Source organism: Megalops cyprinoides, chromosome 3, assembly GCF_013368585.1.
Source record: "Megalops cyprinoides isolate fMegCyp1 chromosome 3, fMegCyp1.pri, whole genome shotgun sequence".
NCBI lineage: Eukaryota > Metazoa > Chordata > Actinopteri > Elopiformes > Megalopidae > Megalops > Megalops cyprinoides.
Genome location: NC_050585.1, coordinates 8,363,761 through 8,383,036, shown reverse-complemented (window position 1 = coordinate 8,383,036; position 19,276 = coordinate 8,363,761). Strand labels below are relative to the sequence as shown.

Below are 19,276 nucleotides of genomic sequence, written 5' to 3'. Positions count from 1 at the left end.
TCGGGTTTTTATTTTGTACTAACTTACAGAGCATATAAACCTATGCAACCTGTGTGTAACCTGGTATTTTCAGTGATACTAATGAAGCTATCACTGCCATATTTTCACTGAAATTAAGTCCAAAATACACTGAGGTTACGTTATTTGAAGTTTTAGCGTCAGAGAAATAAACCCTATTTTAGCCCCCCGGGCGTTGTTGCAGTGAAGAGAAATCGCCTGGAGCTTGCAATAGGACTGCAGATTATCTAGCCGTAAACTTTGTCCATCCACTTTCCCGACATTTCTAAATAATTGTATAATAAACAAATGCTGTCTTGCTTGTTGGTAAACAAACTATCTGGACTAGACTAGACCATATTAGCCATATCGAAGGAATGTCTTCAAATCAGATTTTTTCACGTTAGCAGTTAGCAGGTGGGTAATATAGCAGAGTCAGTTTCTTTCCCATTATTATATTCACTTACCACAATAAACGGCAAGGTAAATGTCCCCTCTATCTATACTGCACGCAGTAACTTACTGTCATTAAATAACACTGGATAATTATGGCTACGCAATGATAAGTTTATAAATCTTTCCTTTTGTCAGGCTCAGTTCCAACTAGCTAATTGAGGCATGTCATGTGTATCGGGTGACTGTCGAACCTTTGCTAAACTATGGTCACTGGGTCTTCCTAACGGCTCATCGCTGCCCCAATGCGACATCAAAACGCACACCTTGGTGCACAAAATACGCAGAATCTCGTATCTTTACGGAATGCGGATTAGATGGACTGGCCAAGCGAATGGGATGAAGCAATCAAATTATTTTAAGAGCAAGTAATCAATTCTGGCCAGCACAACGCCCTGAACACAGCCCAGCTTTAGGCTACAGAACAAGCTAGCAAATGCACCGCGAACAGGCCCGGTTCTATCTAATTGTGGATAAGGAGGTCTACAAATCTCATAGCGAGGACTCATTATTCAGTTGATTAGCTAGCTATAGCTGCAGCGATGTTGTTGGTTACGCGCTTCACTGTACTTCACTGTAAATACGCATCTTCTTGCTGTGCAGCAAGTGAAACCCGGAAAAGAAATTAAAATTCGAATTATATCTCAGAATGGCACTTCCGTTCTTGGTGTGCCAGCGTAGCACCAGTTGCGTCCAGCTGATTGTGGGGGCCTTATGTAAATAACCACTCTCTGGCTGCAGCAGATAAATAATCTTTCACCAATAAAGCGGTTGAGAGGACAGGCATATGTCTCTCACTTACCAAAATAACGGTAAGCATATTGGCTACAATCTACGAATGGTATAATTTACACTCGCCTTTACCAATCTGCCACCACCAATATGGCGTTTCCTTTAAGTGACGGTATTATTTATTCCTGCAAAGCACAACATGATTTTGATTAGCCCAGTGCCGCTACATTATGTATTTGAAGCCAATCAGCATCGAATGCGTCATTTTGTTAAGGAAAAAAAAAGTGTGGTACACGCATGCGTCTTGGAAGTGGGCAGGGAAGTCCTGTTAGTAGCCTGCAAAAAATGTCAAGATTTTTCTAAAAATTTCCCTTAGAAAGTAAATATTTTAATTTTTTAAATATGTATTTTGATATAACCCAGTATTTCTCTTCATGAACTTAAAAGCTGTCATCCCACACTAACCAAAATGTTAGCTTCACCAAGATGGTTGCTATGGGCTTCATCCGCCATTACGGAAGAGCGCTTGCGCAGACGCCTTTTCACTCAAGTTTGCGCCAACTCCGTGGAGAGGATGTAGCTATAGCTAGCAATGTCGGGATTGATGCATAGGATTTATTCATAACAATAATAACTATCCCAGGATATCGGCAGTTTTGGTGAGCAACATAATCAAAAGGACACCCGTGTGCAACTGAGCATTTGGTGCTTCACCTGTTTGTTATTTGATTATTTCATTAGATTTATTATGGAACGGAACGGTTTTGCCTCTCTGAACAGCATCTTTGCTAGCAGCTACAACCGCAGGAGTAGGAACAAGCACCGAGTAGGTTAGGCCTCACAAAGGCCTTACTCTGTTTTGCTGTGAATTCCTACTCTGTCTTTTTACGGACTGGCGACAAGACAATTCCTTTTTTCATTTTAATGGGAGTCTGTGGATAACATGGATCTGTAATCATTCAGCCCTGAGAAATTGCAGAGAACGGCAGGACTCGCTGTGTCAAACCTGCGTTGCATTGAAGCGACTTGGAAGCACTATGTGCATTGTAGCAAGCTAAACAACTGTATATAATAAGACATTTCACGTAGCAACTGGACAGTTTTGTCAGTGGAAAGGATCTGGGCTGTGGATATCACCTCTTATCAGAACCGACAAACAAAGGATTCGTTTTAAAAGCTGAGCAACTGAATGTTGTATGAATGTGGGACAAAATGGAGACCCCAACGATAGTGTACGATCTGGATACCTCTGGGGGTCTAATGGAGGTGAGGCTTGGAAGTGTAGTTGTACTGTTCACTTGCTGTGCAATCATTTCTAACATATGTGTAAATTAACACTTGCCATGTGTTGTCATGACCATTCTTAGTAAAACAGAATGCCAAACTAGGGTACTCTTGGTTGAAAAGTTATTGTCTATGTTAGCTAGTTAAGCAACGAAGAGTATTAACTTGGCTAGTGTTTTACTTTGGAAGGCTTGGGCACAGGCGTGCTAACGTTAGCTAGTTAGACCGCGCCTTATAGTGGTGAAACATTAACAACTGTGTTTTACTGACCAGGCAGAATAAATACATTAAAAAACTGTTTATAGGCGATTTATCTTCATCTCAACGACAGATAATTGCACTGTTTTCATATTCAGTCTAGGGCACTTGGGTGTTCCAAGTTGAGCCAGGCCTTCTGTCTGGATATTTGAGCCACATCCATTTGTAACTTTATAAACTAACGGCTTGCTACAAGGAAACGACTTATTGTCATTCAGATAAGTATCTGGCAGGCTAAGGGGCGAGCTGCACAAATGTCACCTGAAATAATTTCACCTGTATGATTGTTGAGGACTGGAATAGGTGACAGCCAGTTCGACAGTGCTGCCTGTGAAATGGATAACTAACGTTAGCTGGCGTTGTTCTTACATTTTAGACAGCCGCCAGTTAGCTAAGGGTTTTTGGCTGACAAACATTTTTATGTGACGTTGCAGCAAATCCAAACCCTGCTTGCTCCCCCAAAGTCCGACGATGGCGAAAAAAGAAGTCGCAAGCCGGATAAAGATGCTCGAAGAAGCGGCAGGGCCACGAACCACGATACCTGCGACAGCTGCCGAGAGGGAGGCGACCTCCTCTGCTGCGATCATTGTCCTGCCGCTTTCCATTTGCAGTGCTGGTACGCTGGTTAATACTTTTGCATCGTTACAAAGCTAGATCATTACAACTTTGTCCTCACTTGTATGTAAAATATGTTTACCTAAGTTGAACATATTCTTACAAGCTCTAACGATAGCTTATATCAGTATATGGTAGCTAATTGTGCAGTAGGTGGTTAGCGAATAGATTGTAAAAAGACTTGAAAGTCTTGAGTTTGGCTGGTGGTGTTTTCTTTTACATACAGTAGCTACCGATGTTAGTTTTAATTGTTGCTATTCTCTGGTGTTGCTAGTGTATGCTCACTCAGCTAGCTTCTTAGCTAACTACTGCTACGTTGCTGTGGTAGCCTGCAGGAAGACTGATCGTGATAGGTTAGAACTTAAGTAGTTACCTATGTATTCAACCATGTTTTATTGTTAGGCCACCTTTGCGTTAAACTGACTAGGGTCGCTGTTTGTCTATAGGTAGCGGATTGTGAGTTGGGCAGCTATATGGTCAGATTTTCCCCGGCACCGTCTTTGAGCAGCCCAGCTCGGCTTAGAGCCTTGTGAAATGTTAAAAAAATGGAGCCTGCGCTGCAGTTCGCTGCCTTGTGTTTACAATATGGCGACCTCCCTTTAAATTTCTTCTTTTTTCTCCAGCGCCATTTTGCTGACATTTCTCTGAATTGCTAAGAAACGTGCGCAAAAATGAATTGAGAGGCACCAAAATAAGGAACGTCTGTTGACAGGTTTTAACCCGTGTGGTTTGTGGAGCGGCTCACCTTTACTTGTCAAGTAGCTGGGCTAGCCACCGTGTTCATTTATCCAAGTGTCTCTTAGTCACCGTGTGCACGCCCCCCACCCCACCGAAAATGACCGATCATACACACAAAGCAAGCAGTACCCACAGCGACATTGTAGCTTTCTGTGCATTGTGTTTAAACATGATTTGTTGTAAGAAAACGAGTAGTGTTGCAGTCCGACAAAATACAATACCAGGTTAAGCAGTAGGTAGTGAGTTATTGTACAGGTAGTTAGCTGATTAGCCAAGTTAGCTATTGTTCGGTCGGTGAAAATCAGTTTCGCTGTAGTGCTTTATTTTGCTTTATCTGCCCGGCTCACCTGTATTTGTGCTATGAGTTAAGGCCCGATTCCAACAGAAAAACAATGGACATTTAAATTGACCTCATTTAGCGTTTATTTTGAATGAAAAACGGTTTGCCTAACGTACTAAAGTCTTTGTGGCGGTAAAATAAGATTAAGTTTATTTACTGTTAATCTACAGCTCAGGATTTGTGTGTTAGTAATTTCTTTGTCACATGTAAATGGAAGAAAGCTGTGAGCTTCAGTTATGATTGTGGTCGCAAGGGGGCGACCGTACTGTTTCCATAATTGCTGGACAAAAGGGGAGAAATTAGTAAGATGCACTTCTACTGTTTATCTCAGTATTGCTGCACTTCACCAGACAAGATTGAGGTAAACAGTGCACAAACATCTGTCCTCAGTGACATCAGTTTATTTTTTAGGGGGTGCAGAGGTATCATTTAACATTTTCAGTCCTCTTCTCAAGCCATTTGGTCTGTGCTTGTGTGCCCCTGTGTCATTGTTACAAAATCTTTTAGACAGAGGCTTTTTAAGCATTTTATTTAATTAATGGTAACGTGTACCTCTGCAAGATGTTGCATACATAAGGAATAAAATGCAGAACTACCAACACATGCTGTGGTGTTAAAAAACATTGCATTAACTGTCATTGCCTTTTTTTTTTAATTGTTTGTCACTTTTCTTTTGGCATACGTCTGCTGAGGGTCTAGTGCAGGCTGGCTGCTCTGCTGTGCTTTGTTGCTGGCAGGCATCAGTAAATGGCAGCCATTTCTTCTCGCTAGAGCTGCGGCGTTTGATAGGGTTGGTATGGAGTGCAGGGCGGGGGGTGGCTCTGGTATGGGGCCTGTATAAATAATCATTAACCATGGACTGCAAGCAGAAATCGCTGCAGGCAGAACCCAAAGACACCGAAGGTTCTGGTTCTTACAGCAGCGTAGAGGCCACACCAGTGTGAGCGTAACAGGAGAACGTGATGGGTCTGCCTATGAGCGTTTTGCTCCCTGCCCGGAATAGCAATCAGAAAATGCAATCGGTCCTTTGTTAACACTGGGCATTTCCTGTTTCACTGTTGTCAGACCAGCAGGAATGCTTTGCTCTGTGTACCTACCCTCAAATCTGTTTGCACAACCCCGTCTTTTAAACTGCGTCTCGGTGCTTGCCAGAAAAGGGAATAAGGGATCCTGTGTCTCCTCCCCTGCTGTCGGCATTGTCTTGTCAGTGTTCTTTGGCATTGCCGACGCTCGGCGCGTTTCTAGGAAAGCTTAAACGAATCCTAGCAAGCTCGAGAGCCCGGCCGCTCAGCAGATCCGGTGGATTCCTCTCTAAAGGCATCTCAACATCGTGCCTTGGGGTTGTTGGTGCGTTGCCTGTACCTCCCCAAGGGGAATCGTAACGTATTCGGTTTCACCTGGCTTTCATCAGCCGCATGTCTGTGAGGTCTGCATGTGTTCCATTCAATATTAAGCCGTGCCCTGCAGAAACACGGTCCCCCTGGATCTGATTGGTAATGTATGACATTTCAAAGCTGTGAATTGATATTCGGGTTACATTTTAAAACCGTTTCCCCGGCTTGGATTATTTTTTGCATCCCTGTTTCAGAGGGTGTGTGAAGTCAGTGTGGTGAGTCTTCCACACACCATGCTCTGCTACGGGTTGGAATCCCTTATCCCCCTACTGTTTCTGACAGGGCCAAGCAAGCAGAGTGATTATTGTCACTGAGGTGGGAAAAGTTGTCTGGTCCCTAGTGCAACCTCATGCTTCCCCTAGAGGTTTACCTGTTAGCGACATGCCTCCGGAACCCCTCTTGGGGTGGACGTACCTAGCCAGCATGAGCCAAACATATGCTTAACATACATGTTAAGACTGTATAAAACACAGCAGGTAGTTTCATTTGGGGTGTAAAGGGGATGTAGCTGTATGGTTACCATACTATGACCCAGGTGCAGGCCAGACAAATGGCAGACCGCAGCCAAATGCACTTTTTTGTTAATATACTTTCTTCCACTTTGTGCGTTCTTACACTATTTTTACTGTAGTAGTTTCTGCACTCATGAAGGAGAGTGTAGTACAGCGAAGTGGGGGGAGTGTTGGATAGGCCCTACTCCTCTGACTAGGGGTGCAACGAATAATCGACGTAGTCGACTAAAGTCGACGACCAAGTTAGTTGCCAGCAAGTTTAATTGTCGATTAGTTGGTGACGTCATTGCATGTGTTTTTCGTGCTGACTCGGAATGCTCAGACATGTAGCCTAAGCTACGTTGCTTCACAAAAGTGTGGCAGCATTTCACTCTTAACCCTTTCGCACGTAACTTATTTTTTATGCTATGTAGCGCGTATTACATGGTTCGTTATGTTTCCATCAGTGTTATTAAGCTTCTCATAGTTTTCAGTTAGCATTTGCTATATTTTTAAATGTTAAATCGCTGTTTCCTCAAAGCTAAAATTTGCTAGACTTTTTCCAATCTAGTTTTCTAATTGCACCGGTTTTAGCATACGCACTAAGCGGCTAATCACACCGGTGTGACCGTACGCGCGAAAGGGCTCACTCTGCCAAGAAGGTAGTGAACTGCAACATTTGCAGACCTGACCTTTCCTGACATGGGAGCACATCAGTTATGCTCGAGCACGCTGGCTCTCTGGATGATGAAGACTCGTCTCGTTAAGTTAGTTAGCTAGCTAGCATAGCTGATGTTAATGTTAAAAGCCATGTTACTTCATGTTATGAGTTGTAACATTTTCTGTTTTGAAATACATTTTCTCTTGATCGATAAATTATTGACGTTGAACATACAGTGTAGCAAATAATAACCTATTGTTCACAACGATCCTGTTCATATTCATAATGTGCCCTAACTTTACAGTGTTAAACCAGAGCCCGTCTGCTATTTAGAAATTCTCTGATACGTTGCTGAAAACGTTGCTGAAACGTTGTCATGGCAACATTTACGGCTGGAGATAGTGATGCTGCCGAGTGCACAACTTTAGAGAACACCGGAGAATTTGATACTTTTTAAATCACGACAGATTTCTACAACTCGTGTCTATGCGTGTGTGCCCAATGTGGGTTGCATTCGAATGAATTCGAACAAGTTATGGGTTTGCTGGATCTCGTAATGCCTCCATGGATGGCTTTCTTCAAACAAAGTAGACTTCTACTCCACGCCCGCCTCTCCTCTGCAGTGCATAGTGGCATGAGCTGGAGGAATTTCAGACCGTTATTTCAACCTGTGCTGTAGCCATGTAGGGGAATGTAAAACACTATCCCTTTGTAGCACTGCCGTTATCTGTGCTTCTCTGACTCACTCAGTGTCATGGGTAGGGAAATTTTTTGCACATTTCTCGTTAGTAGCATTTTGTATGCTGTGGTTTAGCTAAAGATTTTTCAACTTAATTTGAAAAAGTGTGTCATACTTGTTAGAGAACCAGACTTTTTAGTTAGCAGTAGAGGTTTCAGGTAGTGGTTCACTGTTGTATCGCTTGGGAATTGGGTCCTCCCCAATAAAAGCTTAAAACAGGCAGTTGCCTGATAGGATTTTCTTTTATTTCCAGTGGAAATAAATATTATAATGTAAAGCCACTGTACATTGTTTCATGTCCTACAGCGTTGCAAGGGCTAACTTGGTATTGAAGGAATGTCAGTATTGAGGTTTTTCTAAGCTGCTCTCTGTGGATTCCAGTACCCGTTTCCCTAAGCTCTCCTATGGGGGAGAGAGAGCCAAAGGAAATTATAATACAACAAATGTGATTAACTAACCAAAGGCACGTCACGCTGCTGAGCGTCTTGTGTTTTTCAAAGAGAACTAAAGGAATCTGTCAAGTCAGTTCCCCGTGCCACGCACAGAAAAAGCAAACTGCAGCACGGCTTTCTATGAACCAGCCACTGCAGCATTCTCAGAACACAAGTCCAAATGCTGTATCTGTTGTGCAAATGCATTCTTGCTGTCAATCAGCATAACAAGCTTTTTGAACTGCCATGTGTTCGCATACTAAATTGTGACGAGGGCCCAAAAACTAATTCATAAAATTCTATAATATAGGTCCTTGCTTTACGGTGCTGAGTAAATATGGTTTGTAGCATATATCTTTTATATATACATATATTGCTGTAAAATGATATGTGTAAATACATATATCACACACACACAAACACACTTACATAAATGTATACACATTTTGTGTTATGTGGATGACACAATTTTTCTTAAGTTTCCTATTTGCATGTTTATACCATGCCTGCTGATCCTTTGTAACAGACTGATCATGCAGTAATGATGGAGCTGAAAGTGCATTATATATAAATGTTTTCATTTGAAAATTGGATTGAGCCTGCTCTGTCTTCACTTGCTGTAGGTGACTGCGTTGCTAGGGAGAACATATGCACAGCTGTTGGGGAATTAAAATTTGATTTGGTGCTTGCATAAGAAGCAGTCTTGTTGAAATACTGCTGTTTGTATCAGATCGTATCATGGCATGTTTGGTTGGGCAGATGTCTGTATTTGCCAGAGAACTTTTGTTAATGCGTACAGGATTTCAGGTTCATATCCTGGCAGGGGCACAGCTGTTGTGCCCTCGAGGAAAGCCCTTAACCTGGATTCCTTCTGTAAATGTTCCTCTGTATAAATGAGTAATATGTCAGCTATGTTGGTTGTTTAAAAGTCAAAGTAAGTTCAATAAACATTAAGGCAAAACATGAGCATTGTATCAGTTTTTTTTTTTTTTGGTCAGTGTCGGTGGCTACTGTAACCCTCTTTATTTCTTCAGCATTGGACAGATACTGTATTAGATAGGCTGGTTGTCTTGATTTCACCATAGAGTTAACCTGATGTTTTTGTTTGGAACCGGAAGCAATCCACCGCTCAGTGAGGAGATGCTGCCCCCTGGAGATTGGATGTGTCATCGCTGCATGGTGCGTAGAAAGGTGAGTCTAACGCACATAAAGGCATAGTCCTTTTTGTTTTTGTTTTCATGGTTACGATATCCGTGTATTACTATTTATTACTATCACTGTTTTTTCAGCCACTGAACAGGAGACCCGCATATGAATGGTTTGCTCTTTTGATTTTCCATGTCAGGCAGCGCACTCTTTCCCTGGGTTGCACCAGGGAAAGAGCACCATTCTGAGCTGTGTTACATTTCTTTGACGTGTAAAATGTATTTTTAACATTATTACGTCAATATACAGTAGATGTTAATAACTAGTTTATAACATAAGATTATTATGTACCCTCATTGATTTGTGTTCATTATTGCCGCAGTAGTAGTACGGAATTTATGGTTTTCTTTGAGATCTCTAGAACATGTCCCTGCTAATGGCGTATGGCTAATGGCAGGTCTGCCTTGCACAGAGCAGCTGTGGTGAATGGATGCAGTGGCGTGTCCTTATTCTGTAGTGAGTGGCGGCTGAGTCTGGCCTCTTGTCCCTCCCCCACAGAAGCGGGAGCAGAAGAAGGAGCAGCTGAACGGCCTGCTGGAGCGGCAGGTGTCGAAGTTGTCCCCGTCCCCGTCCCCATCGCCAGCGGCGGAGCTGGAGCTGGGTGCCCTGCGGCTGGACGGCGGGCCGGGGGCGGGGCCCGGGGCAGCGGTGGCGCAGGCGCGTCTGCTTGAGCGGCGGCCCGGCAGCCGGCCCGGCACGCCCACCTCCAACGCCTCCACGGACACGGCCACGCCCTCGGAGCAGAACGACGTGGACGAGGACCTGCTGGACGTGGACGCGGACGAGGCGCCGGGCTCGGAGCCCGAGAGCGCCCCGCAGCACCTGAAGAGGCCCTTCGAGCTGCTGATCGCCGCCGCCATGGAGAGGAACCCCACGCAGTTCCAGCTCCCCAACGACCTCACCTGCACCACTGCACTTCCAGGTAGGGCCGCCCCGCGCCGTGCCGCTGCCGTTACTGTTCCCGATTGGGTTCCTATTGCTTTCTGTCGCTCTCTCTCCCCTTCCCTCCCTCCCTCCCTCTCTCTCCATCTCTGCTATTTATATCCATAATTTCAGATAGCTGACTTGCTGCAGATAAAATTGTACCCAAGAATGCTAACTCAATGTTTGATGCGGTCGTTGCTCTGCAGATGTGTTTGTTCTGACCATAGCTTGATGCTGCCTGTGTGTATGTGTGTGTGCGCGCACGTACACAGGAACCAGTAAAAGGAGGAGGAAAGAGGAGACGACAGGAAAGAATGTGAAGAGGCCACAGCATGAACTGGACCACAATGGGCTGGTCCCACTGCCAGTGAAGGTGTGCTTCTCCTGTGGCAGGTACGAGCTCCTCTCCAGGCCTCTCAGACTCACCCAGAGTGTATGTAAAACAGAGTATACAACACCTTTGAACTATAGTCACCTGTCACAGTTATGGTGATTGTTGGTTCTTCTGCAGTAAGCAACGTTTGACATTAATATTTTAGCTAATTGGCAGGTACTAAATGTGTTTTCAGGGTTTTCTTTTTTTAACAAAGTAGTTTTTTCCTTACTGTGAAGGTCCTAAAATCATCAAACTCCATTTTAGTTGAAGTATAACTGTTTTCTTTCTGTAAGAGGATGTGCTATGCTTATCAGTGTCGCTTGATGTATTCCGCTGATAATTCTTCACTGTCCATTGGATCTCGGGAGAGACTGAAAAAGAATAAAATATGCATAATTATGATTCTAACTGAGTTGGAGTATCTTTTAGTTTAGATTTCCCCAAATATTTTAGACTGTGGAATTTCTCACATGGTTGGGATTTAAGTGTGCAAACTAACATGTATGCAGTCCTTAAAGAGAGGCGTGCTGGGGTTTCTTTTTTATAGCTGTTTGAACATATTTACTTTACTCCCTTGGATTCAGTATTAGTAAGTGGTGCACTGTTGCCGTGGTTATGAAAGTTAACATTACTTACGCTGCTGCGTTTGCTTGTATTATAAGCTTGGTCTCCTCAGTGGCAGTTAGAAAAAAAGCAGCCTGCTGCTCATGTCGCCCGCTGTTCTCTTCACTGTTATGAACTTATAAAAATGCATAGGAATAATTGCTTGATTTAACGTGCGTGAGAAGGAAATTGTAATATTTCATTTTTTTAAATTGAAAGCCATTTTCCCAGCAGAGGGGTTAAGTACTGCATTTTCGAGAGCAATCAGGGTAAAGCTGTGATTGCCAGTGAGTTGCCTGTGGAAAGCCATAATTACAAGGAAAATTGCAAACTCTTAAAGAAAGAAATCGTGGCCGTCATGGTAGTTTTCTATGAAGTATGACTGAAAAGAGGCTCTAGACATACCATTCACGCTTTTTTGTTCTTTAAAATTATAGCAGACATTGTTTTAGTCTGAGACATCTGAGACGCTTTGGCATAATTCATTTATTTTCCTGAGTGTTTCTATTCCTCTGAAGAAGTGTTAATTTGTTGTTAGACTTGATTACTATGCAAGATCAGTGTGACCCGAGGCACTGGCAAAAATCCCTCACTGCCACCTAATTAATTGCAGTGTGTTAGATGCTTTTTAAACCCGTTTATAAGAGAGGTGGTAGTTTTAAAAATCATGCTATGTTCTGTAAAACCTCTTGTTAAAGTGTACTGACTTGCTGTGCTGTCGTGACCCCACTGGCACAGCCCAAGCGGGCCTCCCAGAATGCTTTGCTGGTGGGTGCCAGCGAGCTGTGTTGGAGCTGCGTGGCGCCGTGCCCACTGGAACGCCGTCGTCGGGTTGGCATGCCTCCTTTGGCCCCGCGACTAGCTTCTCAGCCACGTCAGGAACGCCTCGCATACAGTGCCATTTTACGAGAGAAAGCGAGACGTGTGTAAAGTGTTTAAACTCCCAAAGTAAATGAGTCCTGCTCTTGGATTACACTGTCTGCCGAGGCCGCGCCAAGTCTGCGACTGCAGCCGTAGCTGTGTGCCCAGCCGGGCCTGCGCTGGCTGCTCGGCACCATCTCTGAGCAGTGTGCGCTTTTCTGCAGAACGTACTGAGATCCTGCATGGCCCCTGCGACCAGACACGGCTAAGCGACTTCTGACCAACTCAGGTTAGGTGGCGGTCTCCTTCATCATACAGGGGGCAACATTTTAAACGTGTCCTCGGTTTTTTTTTTTTTTTTTTGTCCCCTCCCCAGGAGCTGCCGGCTGGCTCCGCTGATTCAGTGCGACTATTGCCCCCTCCTGTTCCACATGGACTGCGTTGACCCCCCCCTCACCGCCATGCCGACGGGCAGGTGGATGTGCCCCAATCACAGCGAGCATATCGTGGTAAGAGGCCTGGCCTGTCTGCCTGCAAGGGTGGGGTTTCCAGCATGCGCGGAAGAGGTGTAGTATCAGCCAGCTTTACAACGAGCAAACTGATTCGTTAAAAGAAAATCCTCTTGTTGATCTTACAAATGAGTCAAGTGGTGTTTTTGTTGATTGCAATGCAGAAGAAAAAATGGAACTAGCGGCAGTGTAGCATAATGGAAAAGAGCAGGGCTGATAACTGAGAGGTTGCAAGTTCAATTCCCCTCTGGGGCACCGCTGTTGTACCCTTGGCACAAGTACTTAACCCAGTATTGCCTTAGTAAATATCCAGCTGTATAAATGGTTAGCATGTAAAAATTATAACCTATGCCATTTGCTCTGGATAAGAGTATCTGCTATGACAATGATGTAATGTAATGTAATGTAGTAACGAGGCACTTCTTGGTCAGAATCATCCAGATGCCACAGAAGGTTCTGGAACAGCTGCGTTGCTGGCCCACTCTGACTGTGGCCCCATTTTTTTTTTTTTTTTTTTAGCTGAACCAGAGAAACCTGACCCTGAGCAACCGCTGCCAGCTGTTCGACCAGTTCCAGGACCGGATGTCCCAGCACGCTGTGAAATTGGACTTCTTGCAGCGGGTGCACCGTCAGAACCCGCCCAACCGCCCCGGTGCCCACCCGCACCGCACGAAAACGCTCAAGGTATGACCTACTCCCTCTGAGGGCCTGACCTGAAGTGGAGCTCCATACTGCCACGCGCAACTCTAAACCAGGCATTGGAAATGCCAAAAGGGAAAGAGAACTTCTCATTCTAAGCACTCAAAATACTCAAGCTGTAATATGGTGAGGTTCCAATTGAATAGTCTACAGCTGTTAGTCTTCGTCAGCTGCTTTTATGGCAGAGCTGAAAGTGGTTGCTTGTGAGCCCTGTGATAAAGGGTAGCAAGTAGCAGACTGCTTTCAGCAGTGATGTCAGTCCCTGAGGAGCTTAGCTAGTGTAGAGGCCACTGGAGCTGGGGACAAATTGCCTTTAGCTCAGCTGCTTGGGTTATAGACACTCAAGCCTCACCAGTGGAGATGTTTGCACCTCCATTAGTAAGGCTTGGATCTTGGAACTCTTTCACAGTCGTTGTTCTTGGTTGTTTTCCTGAAGTTGGATTTGTTTGTGCTTGTCCCTTGGCAGGTCCCCGATGCCATCAAGTCCCAGTACCAGTGTCCCCCGTGCATGGTGGCCCCCGCAGGAATCCGAAACGGGGAGCTGATCTGCAACGGCGTCCCGGACCCCCCACACCAGCACCTGCCCTCCCAGCACTTAACCAGCGAAGCCGAGCAACAGGAGGTGCGCCCCTCCGCTTCTCTCTTTGCAGGGTCATGGCGTCTGGGTTCATGGGGATACCGGGCCCCATTTGACTATGGGAAATGTTGAGTCTGCTGTTTGTGGCATGTTAATCTCACTTGTTTTTTTCGCTGGTTCTCTCTCGTCCCATCATGCAGTGGCTTCGTGACATCATCGCACTGCAGTGCAGCATTGTGAGACATTTATCTGCTAAGCAGATGCCATCCTCTTATTGGGACTCTGAGCAGGCGGAGAAGGCGGACATTAAGCCTTGCGTGGTGGCGGAGAACAACGTCCTGTGCTCCTCTGACAGGACGGTCTCTCCAGAGCCCCGCCCCTTGCCCTGCAGCACTCCCATCGGCCCCCAGGGGGCCCCGCTGCTGAACTCTTTCGGCCCCTCAGAGGAGCGGGGGTGCTGCGGCGCGTGCTCTGAGAGGCCGTGTGAGAGCTGCAGGACGGCCAACGGCCTGCTGGAGCAGCCGGCCCGGAGCAACGGGCCTCTGGAGCGCGGCGGGAGCCCGGGGGCGTGCGCACAGGGCTGGCCCCGCCCCCAGACGCCCCCTGCCCCGGGCCCCACGCTGCCCAACCACACCGGTGGAGTGACAGTGAAGGTGGAGAGCGCCGGCCTCAGCCCGTGCACCAACTCCGACCCGGGCCTCACCCCTCAGCCGCACAGGACCGCCTCTGGGGGGCAGGCCGCCGTGCTGATGAGCAGTAGCGTGTCCTCGCCCGCAGTAGGGACCCGTGCCCTCACTCCACAGAGAGCGCCGCCGCGGGACGACGGCCCCGGCAGGCCAGGCTGCCCCACTCCGCCCTTGGGTAAGCAACGCTGCCGGCACGGCCGTCTTAGAGGCCCGGTACTCTTGGTCTTGGAGAGCAGGCACCGACCTCTCTTTCTTTTTTTTTTTTTTTAATGTGTCCTCAGATGGGAAGGTCATCCTCCGCGCCGTATCCCCTGGGACCGGGTCTGTACCCTCGGCAACGGGGGACCTGTCCGGCTGCATGAAGGCGCTGATCGAGGGAGAGGGAGGTGAGTCCGCTCTACATTCACCAGCACTTGAGAGGCTGGGAGGCTTAGCGTCACGCTACCAGAGTGTCCTGCGCCGGCACGCTGAAACGGTTCCCCTCCCATTGGCAGAGATCGAGCTGAGTAAGCTGGACGAGAAGTTCATCAAACTGCTGGCGTGGCAGAGGATCCAGCAGCTCTTCTCTCCCAAAGCGGCTCCCACCCAGGGGCCGCGCGTGAGCCCGCCCCCCTCCGCCTCCTCGCCCCCGCCGCAAGCACTGCACGCTGAAGGTAAGGCTGCCTCCCTCCCACCACTCCCTCACTGTCGTGTCCCCCCACCTTCACCTCCTCTGTCAGGGCTCCTCTAATCCCTCTCCTCCAGCTTCAGACTCCCCCCCCCCCCCCCCCCCCATCCTTTGCGGTCTCTCTTCATGCGTGACTCCCTTTAACTTGCCTTTGTCTTTGGGGGCAGAATCTGGCTGCCTGCATGTAGGCGATGTGACTGAGCTTGTGTGTCTCCCCTTCCTCAGCACAACAGAAAGAGGTGCAGGCCAGAGCTGTGTTCTACCCTCTCATGGGAAAAGGAGGTGGGGTGAACATGTGCTACAGGAGCCTCTACATAGGAACTGGTAAGCGCTTCCCCACCGCTGAGGAAATGCAGCTCGCAACCACAAACTTCGAAATGAGAAAATGTCTATGACTTTCTTCACACAGAGAAAGCTGTCAGGCTGCTGTAAATCACCAGCTGTCAGACGGGCCCTGCTAAGATTACCTTCGTGCTTAACTGTGCATAAATGATCCAGTTTATGCTGCTGTGTTTCTTTAGAGACGTCAGTCCTCATAAAAGTAGACTATTTTCTGTCTGTTGGATGTTGTCTCAGATGTCAATATGTATGTTTTACATTTTCTCAGCTTTGGGTTTGAAGGTTTTTGATGCAAAGGAAATTGCTGTCAGAGATCTTGATATGGTCGATCAGGGCTGCCCAGCGTACAGCCCTAGGGCTTCATGTAGCCCTTCCATAGATTTCATGTGTACTCGCTGAGATGAATGTGAAGAAGAGGAAGCACCCATTTTGAATTTGACTAATGGCATGAATTAATACATCACTGTTGGTCCTGCGCAGTCAGAAAAATGGTGTTGCAGCACATTGTCTTCCAACAGATGGTGTATATCTTATGCCAGTCTGTCTCGCAGTTCTTGGAACTTGTGTGAAAAATCGTATCTTGCTGCTTCCGCGCAACATAGTTCTATAATCCTTAGAATTACTGTTCATATGCAAAGTTTGGCACACGCCCATGAGATTGCACTCAGACTGCAGTGTCATGACTTTAGAAAAGTCTCTGATTGAAGCTTGGAGTGAACTTGGCCATACATTTATATGAAAAGGAAAATTACCTCAACAGGTTTTGCCTTCTGAATTTGAAAATTTATTTTCTTAGAGGCCCTGTTAATCTTTTGTGAACTCGGTACATTGAATCAGCTCAGCAAGGAAAGATAAGAGACCATAGCAACAACAAACTGTTCACCTATGGCCCGTGGATATTTGCAAATTGTTCGGTGTACCAGTGTGCATCGTACGCCACCTGTTGGCAGATGAGGGGTATAGCATAGACAGACATGAGGGCGCTCTCGAGCAAGGAGTGTTCGCATTATCGCTTCCCCCTCACCAGAGGCATAAAACCAGATTTTGTCATTTAGTATTAACACTGACGAACTCTGACTCCTGGTCCTGGCCCGATTAGATACCCTTCCATTAGACAGACATGTACATATGTTTAGCGAAACATTCTTACAGAAGATTGAAACGTGCAGGTACATTTCATGTTGACATTGCACTGCACTTGTCTGAAACTTCATCTGAACCTTTTATGAGTACTAAGAATTATTGCAGGGTAAGGTAGCCAAACAGTACCAATGCTCAACATGTCCAGTATGGCCCTGCACTGGCTAGGTGAGGTACTGTGCCGGTCATGAGGACTAGCTCATTTTACAATGGCTCTCTGTCTCTGTTTGCAGGTGCCGATATGGATGTGTGCCTTACAAACTACGGTCATTGCAATTATGTGTCGGGAAAGCACGCCTGTATCTTTTACGATGAGGTTGGTAACAGTTTCTCCACATGTTATTGACCGCACAGGAACACGATGCTCCTTCAGTCACGAAATGAATGACATTGTTTTACCCATCTCCCATATGGCACTTTGTCCTTGGAAAGTGTCTTTTAGATAAGAGGTTTCAGTTGTTGTCGAGGACTGGATGCCGGTGTGACACCGTAGGTGTGGCGTGACTAAGCAAAGTGTCTTTCTCTGGCAGAACACGAAGCATTACGAGCTGCTCAACTACAGCGAGCACGGGACCACGGTGGACAATGTGCTGTACTCCTGTGACTTCTCTGAGAAGACCACCCCCAGCCCTTACAGCAGCATGGTCTCCAAAGTGCAGAGCATCATACGTGAGTGCGCCCTAACCCCTGAGTGTACACTGAAACGCACACAGCCACCACAGAGCCACAGCTCACACGGCCACCTAAGAAAGGCCAGTCGAGACTGGAAGTGTCAGCCCATTCGCTTCACTCTCCAGTGGCGGAAAAATCAAGTGAGCTGTTTGAAGCAGATCAGGATTAAAAGATCTGCTGAGTGCAGCTTTCAGCTGACTGGCTAAAAGTGTTAAGTTAATGTTCTGGTGATATGAGGGTGCAGTTATGTTTAAATTTTATTCCTTCATGGCATTCATTTAACATAATTCAATTGGGTAAATTCACATTGAACTGATTTTCCTGAGTGCCCCAGCAAGCATGTATAATGAGAACAGTTAATTTTCTGTAGGAATAATTGAACCTTTGAAAGGGTTGGTGTTTTCTTTTGCCTCATGTCGTAGTTGTGAAGGACCTCCAGGATTTCATGTCTTTGAGGTTCCACTGCATTCTGAGAAACCCTGTTTCATTTAGAGATCACATTGCCTGGCTTTTTGAAAAGCTGCTTTAATCTGTGTGTACTGTGGTTCCGGCGGAGTGTTGCCTTGTCTGTGTGGGAGCTCTGACCGTGTGCTCTCTGCAGGACGCTGTAAGAAACGGAAACAGCAGCAGCAGCAGCAACAGGAGGAAGAGGAGGAGGAAGGGGCAGAGACCGGGGTCACGCCGCCGGGGGGCACGATGAACTGCCAGCCCCAGGGGGCGGCCCCGAGCCCCTGCAGCTGCAAGGCCAGCAGCTCCAGCCTGATCGGGGGCAGCGGGGCGGGTTGGGAGGGCACGGCACTGCTCCACCACGGCAGCTACATCAAGCTGGGATGCCTGCAGTTCGTCTTCAGCATCACCGAGTTCGCCAGCAAGCAGCCCAAAGAGGAGGAGCTGTGCAGCCCTGGCCATGACGGGACAGAGCTGTCCGACAGGCAGCACAGTTTAAAGCTCCACCAAGTGCCGGTGCTGCGCTCCAACTCTGTCCCCTAGCCCCTGTCCACCAGGCCACGTGTCTGACTTGTACAAACAAAAAAGGATTTTTTTATTATTATTTAAGTATTCATACATTTGCATGAAATGAAGTATTTTTGGGGGCTCGGATTTTGAGGGCGAGTTGCACATAGTTTCTATTTTTTTTTTAATTGCAAAACTGAAACCGTTATTTAGATTTGCAGAAAAAGAAGGGATACTTTGATTGTCCTCAACATTCTAAAATAATGAAAAAAGTCTCCAAGTTTCCATTATACTTGTAAAGTAATCGGAACTTGTTCTATTTTGTGCCAGTAATGAGTTTTTATATAAACATGCTTTTTTCATAAAATGAAACATTTATGTACTTCTGGTCATTTTATTTAATGTATTGTATGTGAAATTGTAGTGTTCCTCTGTTTTGTTGCTACTTTTGCACTACAGGTAGCTATATATGAATATGTATGTATATGTGTGTACATACATATATACATGAATGAGTCAGTGATTTTCTACTTAAAGAAAATTGTTGGATTCAGTGTACAAACAGCATTTGGTTGGTTTGTAAATGTGCACAGTGCTTCATGGATTTCAGTCCTGATGTTCAGTAGCGTTTCAGAAAAGTGTTGTTAAAGTTGTTCCCAAGTCCTGTTTTTTCAATACTGTACCACGTGTAAATATTTACTACCGTTTTAAAGTTTCTTCTGAACATTTTCGTGTATTCTGTAAATATAAACCTACTTTGACTTTCGTTTCTGCCTGTCCGTTATAACATGTAAATACATAAAGATTTTTTTAAGAACAAGCTGGAAAAAAAATGTTTTTGCTGTCTTTCTTTTCTCGCGGGACACGATCAGTTTGCCTCACTGTACAACTTTATGCCTGGCGAAGTGACTATAACTACTGTAAATGTGT

At 46.0% G+C, this 19,276-nt stretch overlaps 1 protein-coding gene across 1 annotated transcript; it reads left to right on the top strand.

Annotated features, from left to right (window-relative positions):
• The first annotated feature begins 1,758 nt into the window (after positions 1-1,758).
• LOC118774219 (PHD finger protein 12-like) lies at positions 1,759-18,670 on the top strand. The gene is made up of 15 exons (XM_036523397.1): positions 1,759-2,448; positions 3,159-3,340; positions 9,252-9,324; positions 9,838-10,261; positions 10,536-10,656; positions 12,480-12,612; positions 13,132-13,296; positions 13,778-13,933; positions 14,089-14,749; positions 14,856-14,960; positions 15,069-15,227; positions 15,467-15,565; positions 16,954-17,036; positions 17,251-17,389; positions 17,994-18,670. The coding sequence occupies exons 1-15, from the start codon at positions 2,383-2,385 to the stop codon at positions 18,380-18,382; spliced, it is 2,955 nt and encodes a 984-aa protein (XP_036379290.1). The 5' UTR covers positions 1,759-2,382; the 3' UTR covers positions 18,383-18,670.
• Positions 18,671-19,276: the final 606 nt, after the last annotated feature.